Source organism: Rhizophagus irregularis, chromosome 10 (genome assembly GCF_026210795.1).
Source record: "Rhizophagus irregularis chromosome 10, complete sequence".
In the NCBI taxonomy this organism is placed as follows: domain Eukaryota; kingdom Fungi; phylum Glomeromycota; class Glomeromycetes; order Glomerales; family Glomeraceae; genus Rhizophagus; species Rhizophagus irregularis.
Genome location: NC_089438.1, coordinates 1,050,925 through 1,060,832, shown reverse-complemented (window position 1 = coordinate 1,060,832; position 9,908 = coordinate 1,050,925). Strand labels below are relative to the sequence as shown.

The 9,908-nt window shown below is 31.0% G+C and overlaps 2 protein-coding genes across 2 annotated transcripts; one reads left to right on the top strand and one right to left on the bottom strand.

Moving 5' to 3' along the window:
* Window positions 1–5,262: 5,262 nt before the first annotated feature.
* On the bottom strand, window positions 5,263–5,589 carry OCT59_001753 (uncharacterized protein; the record flags this gene model as incomplete). Its single annotated transcript, XM_066144052.1, has 1 exon — window positions 5,263–5,589. The coding sequence occupies one exon, from the start codon at window positions 5,587–5,589 to the stop codon at window positions 5,263–5,265; it is 327 nt and encodes a 108-aa protein (XP_065995252.1).
* Window positions 5,590–7,734: 2,145 nt separating this feature from the next.
* OCT59_001752 (uncharacterized protein) lies at window positions 7,735–8,274 on the top strand (the record flags this gene model as incomplete). Its single annotated transcript, XM_025324222.2, has 1 exon — window positions 7,735–8,274. One exon carries the CDS (start codon window positions 7,735–7,737, stop codon window positions 8,272–8,274), a length of 540 nt encoding a protein of 179 aa, XP_025187394.2.
* Between the last annotated feature and the right edge of the window lie 1,634 nt (window positions 8,275–9,908).

Below are 9,908 nucleotides of genomic sequence, written 5' to 3'. Positions count from 1 at the left end.
CCTCTTCAAAATCCTACGATTAGTTTCGTCAAAATTTTACTATAGATTTATTATAGTTTCGGCAGAGTTTCGGCAGTTTCGGCATTTATAATAAGTTTTGGCAGTTTCGCCATTCTCCAAAGTTTCGCCAGTTTTTTAATATAACTTTAATATAGTTTCGGCAGAATTTCACTTTTCGGCGAAACGCCATCTTGCCTAAACCCCTAGGTTTCGGCAAGCAACCTTAAATATATTCTTTTAATATTTCATCCATTAATCTCTGAAATGTTCCTGGTGCATTCTTTAAACCGAATGGCATAACATTATATTCAAATAACCCTTGCAAACATATAAATGCTGTCTTTTCTCTGTCCTCTTCTGCCATTTCTACTTGATGATATCCTGCTGCTAAATCTAAACTTGTGAACCATCTTGCTGTTCTATATTTTTCTAATAATTCATCTATTCTTGGTAATGGGTATGCGTCTGACTTAGTTACATTATTCAATTTCCTATAATCAATGCAAAATCTATAATTTCCTGTTTTCTTTCCTGCTAGTATTACTGGAGACGCCCATGGACTCCATGATTTTCTAATTTTTCCCATTTTTAATGACTGTTCAATTTCTTTCTTTATAAACTTTCCTTTTTCTTCAGTCTCCTTATATCTTTTCTGTGCTATCGGTTCCTGACCTTCCCTAATTTCAATTTTATGTTTAACAGTATTTACTTTTCCCAATTTTTCTTCATCATATTCAAATATTTCTTCGTAACTTTTAATTATCTTTATTATATCATCTTTTCTTTTACCTGTTACTTCTCCCAAATTTATCTTTTTATCAAACTTTTCCCATTTAATTTCATTTTTGCCATTTTCATTTATCATTTTAAAATTTATTTGTAGTTTTATTTCTTATTATTATCTTAACAATTTTACATTTTTGAAACAATTTTAACCCTTTTTATATAATTTAATCCTCATTTTCACTAGATATTTCACTAACATCAGATGAGCTTTCTTCGCTCAAACTTTCACTATCTTCTTGAGACTCATTTTCTTTTACTACTTCCTTTTCTTTTATTACTTCTTTTACTGTATATAACTTCTTTTCTTCTTCTTGTTCATAATCAGATTCTTCCGATTCTTCTATTCATTTAATATACCATACAGGTATATCTATTATTTCTTTATCATTTTCTAATTCTAATACCTTTTCCTTATAATTAATATTTGCGTTCCATTTATTTAATAAATCATTTCCTATAATCATTTCTCTCTGTTTTGAGTCTATTACATCTAATGTTACTGGTATTACTAATTCTTTATAAACTTCTATTTCCGTATTAACTTTTCCTAATGAAGCAATTTTTCCTCCATCTGCTAATGTACATGTGATATTACTTTTTTCTTTTATTGGTATATCTAACTCTTTTCTTAATTTCTCCGTTATTACACTTATTGCTGCTCCTGAATCTATTACAACTTCGATTTCCTTATTATTTACTATAAACTGTGTTTTCATTGCCGTCGTAACTTCTTTTTCTCTGATTATTTCAGTCTTTTTTACCTCCGAGTGTAGTCACTCCGTTTTATCTCCTTTTCTTATCATTTTCTTTATCATTCTTCCTTGTTGTTCCACAATATTAAGTAGATTTCCATAATCTACTGGATCTTTTGATTTAACTCCTATAATTTTATCTTCTCTTGGTCTACGTTTTCCTCCTGCTTCTTTCCATCTATTTATTCCTTCCATTGTGTCATAATATTCTCCTCTCTTTTTACTCCATTTATATCTTTTTGGAATATTCGTATTATCTGGTCCTACTGGTCTATCATACATTGGTTACTCATCTCCCACATATTCTTCCATTGGAACTTCTCTTCTATTTCTATATTTATATTCTTCCTTTCCCCTTTCCGCAATTTCTTTATCTAAGTCCAGTTTTCCAAAGACCTTCCATCCTTGCACAGGATTTAATCTATTACTTCTTCTTCTTTCTTGTACTGGGTTGTCTTTTTCATACAAATCACGATTGTAACTATACAATTGCGAATTATCATGTTCGTTATTCTCATGGTCGTAATCATCATCTGATTCTTCGCTTTCGTGGTCATAATCTTCTTCATGGTCTTCCATATTCATTAAATTAACTCTTCTCTCATTTCTCCTAATATTATTTCCTAATGGACATCTAGTCGCAAAATGACCTCTTCTATTACACCTAAAACAAGTTATTTCATCATAATTAATCGGTGCTCTATTATTTCTTCTCTGATTCAATTGGTCTTTATTTCCATTATTATTCAACTCCCTTTCCATATTTCGTACTTGTTTTTCTAATTTGGCAATTCTCATTTTCTCTAATTTTTCCACTAACTTGTCTTCATAATTCTCATTTAATGGTTTATTATATCTGACATTCGTTCCAACATTCCGTTCTTCAATACGTTCTTTTCCAATCTCTGGATAAACTCTATCTGGTATATTTCCTGCTTTTCTAAATAATTCATTTCTTGTTTCTTCTTTCCTTCTTGCTATATTTATTGCATCATTTAAATTTCCTGGGTTCTGTCTTCTAACTTGGTACCCTACTGTTGCTTCTAGTCCTTCAATATAAAAATCTACTTGATATTCATCAGCTAATGCATGACCTCTTGTCGCTACTCTTAATACTTGTCTAAATCTTCTCGTATAATCTTCAACACTTTCATTTATTCCTTGTTTAGTTTTTCTCAATTCTAACATTTTTCTTCTTCTAACATCTTCTCTGGTAAACCTTCTTTTAATTCTATGTTTCAAATCATTATCATCATCTGCATCTGCCCAATTCCTTAAATGACCTGCATTCGTTTCTTTCATTTCATTATACCATTGTGCTGCTGCTCCTCTTAAATGTGCTGCTGTATATGCCGCTTGTTTTTCACCATTAGCTCCTGCTGCTTTCCCAATTGCCGTAAATGCTACTTCAAATTGTCTAATCCAATCACTAATATCTTCTTCTTCTTATCCATAAAATAATGGTATATTAATTATTCCTCCAGCTTCATTTCCTGCATTTTCAATCCTATCTACTAAGTGTGCTCCTGCCCCTATTACTGCATCCAAAGTATTAGGTGGATATCCTAAAGCATTCTCAAATATTCTTTTCATTTGATCTGCAGTCGCCATATTCAACAATATATTCTCTTGAAATAAATCCTGTAAGTTGTAGTCGGATAGTTCACTTTCTGTATCAGAATTTTCAATATCAGAATCTTTAATATTCAACGAATTATTCGAATCTGAATTTTGACTTAAGCCAAAACCTTCTGTATTTATAATATTTTCATCATTATTTTCGACTTCGTTTTCATTGAAGTCTTCGGAATTTCCTTCCCAAATCTCGTATTCTTCCGGATCTAATATTTCTCCAATCTTTTCTGAATCATTTGTATCCTTTTCTTCTTCATTGTTTTCCTCTGTCTCTATTTGTTCCTTTAAATATTTATCTAATATTTCTTTTATGACTCCTTCTAATTCATTCTTATTTTCTTGGAATAACTTTATAAACTTCCAATTTAAGATTTCTCCATCTGTATAACCCATATTTATCATTCGTAATATTTCTCCTTCCGTTACTTCAACTTCTGCTCCTTCACATATTTTCTGTATTCTTTTTACTCTTAGTTCTGCTTCACTAACATCATTCTCCTCTCTCTCAGAGCAACTTTTACATATTTCTCCTGTAAATTCTTTATCGTATTTTACTGCTTCTTTCTTTAGTATCATTTTGTTACATAACGGACATTCTGTGGCATTCGTAGTATACCATCTTCTAAGTTCTCCAATTATTTCTTCATCATCTAATTCCTTAATTTTCATATAGCTCTCCATAAAATCCTTAGTTTTCATTATTTCATATTCCACTCCAAAATTTATTATTCGTCTTATTTCTTCAATATCAATTTCATAACCATTTTCTAACCAATAATTTCTATATGTTCTTTCTATATGTTCATCTCCTTCATTCGAACTTAATTCTCCCATATCATCTGAACTTTCTAGTTCTCCTACATCACTATATTCTTCAACAAAACCTTTAGTTTCTACAATTTTCTCTATTATCTTATTTGTTACATCGACATTTATCCATGGTCTTGGGTATTTATTTATATCCCACCATTGATATGTTATACTTTTCTGAAACTTCTTGACTTTCTCCCTACTTTCTTCTTCTACTATATTTTCTTCTAAATGCAATATTTCTTTAAAATATCTCATAGTACCATATCCTTTGTTTTTAATGGTTACTGATTCTATTTCATCTAACCATTCTTCAAATTTTGCAAATCTTATATCTAATTTGTCATCTTCTATAATATATCTATATGTTAACAATTCCCTATTTCCCAATAGATTCTCTTCTGTTCGATCGTCTAATATAAATTCATTATCTTCACTCAATATGTAATGTTCACAGATCACTTTTATCACTGATATAATTCCCATTTTTCTGTAATCTGATTTATTTCTATACCTAATTGACCTTACAACTATATCTAACAGTTTTTCTCCTTCTTTTCTCATTTTCTCAAATTCTTTATCTCTTTTCTTTTTACTAGATGGATAGCTTTCTTCCCCATCCTTTCTTGTTAGTATTATGTACTCCATTAATTTTACATATGTATTTCTGTTATAACTCATTGCTTCTAATATTACTTTTTGAAAAATCTTCCAAAATCTTTTAAACCAATCTCCTATCTCTATTTCATCAGTATTATAACATTTTAGGCATGAAGGATCTACTTGATACTCTTCTCTTGATTCATTATGTTTTTCTATTTCGTGTCTATTTTTAATCTCTTCTAATTCATCATATATATCAGACATTTTAACTTATTTTATTTATTTATTTACTTGTAAAATGATTTCATTTCGTATTTTCAATTCTATTTATATTTTATTCGTATAATTATTCATTTATTACTTCAATCTTTATTTCTTTACATTCTCATGTATATGACTTCTTATTACATTTCTCTATTACATCTTTTATTACATAGTCTTCTATTACTCATAACTTGATATTCTTCTAACTTCATTAATTCCTAATTAGTTTAATGTCTTTCCAGACAATTATTTGTCCCTAAATTCTTATTATTTACATATTTCCTGTGTTTCTATCTTAACCGCTTAATTTCATTACACTTATTACTCTTCTTATAATATCCTTTTATTTCACCCGTTATCTTCTAACGTCTTTTCGTATATTTATTTCGTCCCTTAATATTCATCTTACTCTTCAATTTCTATATTCTGTCTGTTCATAGATTTTCTGATTATTCCTATATGCAGCTATTTTGCATTCTCCCATTCGCAATATATTCATATTTTTATGTTCACATCTTTCTTCATGTTCATTAAGATATTTCATTCCTTTTCGAAAGTATTCTTTACATAACGTTTCTATTTTGTTTCTTAAACTTTCTTCGCTTTCTTTCCTGACTTCAAAATAATTAATTTCTTGTAATGTTACATTCTCTATTTTCTCGCAATATTTACATTTTACTTCACCGTCTATTCTAATAAAACCTTTTCCATTTATATTTTCAAATACCGTTGTTTCCATTTCTCATATTTTATTCAAAATTTCTTATTTATTATTATTTTATTTTGTCATTATTCATTTTCTTTTACTTTTATAATAATTGATTACTCAGCTTCTATTATCACTCGAATATCTATCAATTATTCTAAATTTTAAATTCAACCATTTGATCTCATTTTTATCCCAATCTGCAATACACATTCCTTCATTTTCAAACCATTGTAGCGCATTTCCTAACAAATGTGTCTTCGCAATTTCAAATATTCTTTTGTTGTCTTTAATTCCTATCTTTGACAGATATTTTTCTACTTGATTCGTCCATTCTCTTGGATTTTCTCCTATTACACCATAAAATATTGGTATCTCCATTTTAATGCCTTATTTTATTTTCAACATATAATTACACTTTTATTCTTTTTACAATATAAATTCGTACTTTTTATAACATATTTTAAATATTTTATTTCTTTATTTATTACATGTATTTCTCATACTTCTTCTAATTTCATTTCATTTACTGCGCCCTATCATGTGACTTATAATTTCTTCTATTTTCTTTCATTTTCTTTCTTTATTCCCTCAACACGGAAAAAAAAAACTCTTTCCCCTTTCCATTTTTTCACATAGAAATCCGCAGTTAAATACTGTTTTTTTTTTACACCCTTTTTACGTTTATTAACGCTCGAGAAGAAAGAGGACCACAGGGTGGCCTCTTATGGAAAGGTTCTTCTCCTTATCACCCGCCCTCTGAAAGAAGTTTTTATTACATTTTTTCTTTTTTTTACATGACATATTGAATAATATGGTTTTTACTTTTCATAAACCTATTTCCTTGGGAAAATTTTCTTTCGACGTCTCATTCCATAAATTTCACGTGACTAGACCCAATCGGGCTGGATGTAACAAGATTTATGAAATCAGAAGATCAAAATGTTTCTTTTTCGAGTTAGCTGATCCCCCAGCAAACACCAATGATATTCATCTTAAAATACACACAAATGATTACCACATGAAATCAACCCCTATTAGCTACTCTTCCACCTGTAGCTTTCCTAATCTGAAATATCAGATTAGTAAGATGTTACAACATTTTTTTTCTCATCAAAAAGTCATCCCACGTTCTATTCAAAAGAAATATTTTAATTTTATTCGTTTCAGATTGCTCGATAGATATTTTCTTATCAAATCACGTGCTGACAATGTCACACAAAGAAATTCTCGAACAAAAACTTTTTTTAACTTTTCTTATAAACGTTACTGTTTTCATTTTGGTATTTTTACACCATGTAATTTTCACATCACTTACAATTTTAACATTAAACACACACAGGTGTGTCATGTTCCCTCTCCTTACATCATGTCTTATAATAGACGAGCTTGTGTCTCTCATCGAAAAAATTTAGATCTTTTTCATAATATTAAAAAACCCACCCCGATATCAAAAGATACCGTTAATAATAAACAATTTCATGCAACTCATACATATAACCAATGGCATAATTATAACAAAAAACACATTTACTCAAATCGTCTTGGAATTTCCTACGATGTTTCATATTTAGCCAATGGATACAAATACCTTCACATGTACAAGGACCGTCGTATGTATCGTAAACGATTGGACAATTTCTGCTCACACCACTCCGATAGTAGTAAAAGGAGTATAAAACAAAAATCCCGCTTTCAGCGGGCATGTAGATCCATTTTCTACAATCGTGGTAATAATAAAAAATCTCATCACAGTGTGGATAATCTTGAAGATAAACTTCACCGTGCTAGACAACACCGATTCCTATTTTTACCTTCACAACATATTAATAAACCTATACAACATTTAAAATATCACAAGAGACTAGTGCTCAGAGATGAAATATACTATAATTTTCCTATACCTCCTGAATCACTCGGGACTCGAGCTGCAGTAGTTACCTCAGCCAAATTTGACCCACCCCTCGACTATGCCCAGGGAATGATTCGATTAGCACATCAGATACTCACTCATCTACCATCAATTCACAATCCATTCTTTCTAAAGACGAGAATACTTGGCATGACAAGTTGGGCATTTGGATTCCTAACGACCTCTTCCCTTACGTAACCGATGAACCTGTTTATATATCTAAAAGACAGGCAAAACTCAAAGGTCAACAATACGCACCAGGAAGTATGGACTGGTTAAAAGGTATTAGAAAACGTAAAGAAGCTCACGAATTAGCTATGCGACAACAAAATGATCGAGATGCAAGCGAAGCTGCACGTCTTCTTTATGAAGAAGAACTTTCTACTAGAGCTAAACTCTGGGGTACCTCTTCCAACAGTATAGAATACCGTGAAGAAATGACCAAAGATCTCACTAATTTTCAAGAACATTTTCACAAAAAAATCACCACTTTAACTGATCGTCGAACAGTTCTACAAAACAGAATTAAACAGGGAAAATCTGTTTATAAATCTAACAAACAATTGCTCCAACTAGAACAGGAATTAGGTCTTTTCAAAATCGACTATTTTTCAGTCATGGACGATAACGCATACCATTATCGTTATAAAGGACACACATCAGATGACACAAAAAAACTTGAATTCAGACCACATAAACGCCCTCCCACTTCGTCTACAAATACAGACAGGCACGTCACTCACATCAAGAAATTGAGATCAGATACACTGCCTACAGAAGACTTTAAAGTCTTCACTTCACCATAACTCGTTCTTGATACACCTATCAGCTTATTCCTCATTTTAGTGGCATGCTGATAGTAATAGACTTACACTAATTTTAGCCACATTTTTACTTTTGACTAGTATTTTATTACATCTTTTTTTAGGGTAACCCCCACGTACAATTTTTTACACCAAAGTACAACAATTAGAATAGTGTGAACCATTCCACCTATGACAGTATTTACAGGTGGCGGTCTTAAATGACTGAAAGAAAAATACGGATCTTCTCTTTTTTCCTTAGTTTAGATTGCCTTTCTCTAGTATATAGTGGTGCGATCTCGCTTCGGTGAGTCCCCATCGGTTCTTGTATCCATACCAGAGTGGCACCGCCTACGGGAGGTTTGATTATAGCGTAGTATTAGATAGCGTTCGACTTTTGTTTTATCTTTAGTTCTTGTCTATCTTTCTGTAATCTAGTTCACATGGGTATTAAAAATAAAAATAAAAATTATTCCCTCAACACGTGATTTGTGTTACTCCAAAAATTATAAATACACCCCCTTTTCCTTTTAAATTTCAATTTTTCGCATTTTATTTTTATTCCACCGCATTAAGGTATGTATTATTTTATTGTTTTCATCACTTTACTGCGCTTTGTGTAACCTACTTTTTATGATTCATATGATTTGTACTACTCATGTGATTTGTACCACTCACGTGACTTCTTATATAATATTCTTATGTAATCTCCTCAGCTCTGGGAAGGTCTATATTCTCATATACTAACTTTATTTCTCTGAAAATAATCTAAGCCCTATAAAAAAAGAAAATTCAGAATTTGTCCTGAAAAGTATGGAAAATGTCCGGAAATTTTCCATGCGTCCGGAAAACATTCGGAAACGGTCATGTTTTGGAACATTTTCCGGACGCTCGATTCTGGACAAATTCTGGACAAATTCTGGAGTGTCAAGAAAATGTCTGGAATTTGTGCGTCCGGAAAATGTTCCAAAACGTGACCGTTTCCGAATGTTTTCCGGACGCACGGAAAATTTTCGGACATTTTCCATACTTTTCAGGACAAATTCCGAATTTTCTTTTTTTATAGGGAAGTCCACAATCTCCACAGGTCGAAATGCTAAAAATCGGCAAAAAAAATGGCGCGAAAAGCAGTGGCTATTCTTGGCTATTCTTGGCTGTTTTTGGCTATTTACGAATTAACCTATACTATTTGTAAATAGTTTATACAAATTTGCGAATAGTTTATGCGATTTGCGCCATTTTTTTTGCTTATTTTTGGTCATTTGACGTGTGCTCCTCAGACCGGGGAGGTCTATATGTATTTTACTGCGTCCTGAAATTTATTCAAGTGCCAGACACATCTGGTACCTACTGCGCATTTACACAATTTACTTTACAACATTTATTTTATTTATTAAATTCTTTTAACAACATCATTTTCTTTATTTCATTTTATAATTCATTAATATTTTCTTATTATAATTGGATAGCCACGGATTTTTAAGCGATCAACGTACTAAAATTTCTGTTGACAAACGCCCCTGGTGACACAACTATTTCTTTACTATTCTCTTATTTATTTATTATTTTTATTAATCAGTCGCCCCTGCCCAAGGGGCAGCTATATATTTCTTACATTACTATTATCATTCTCTTAC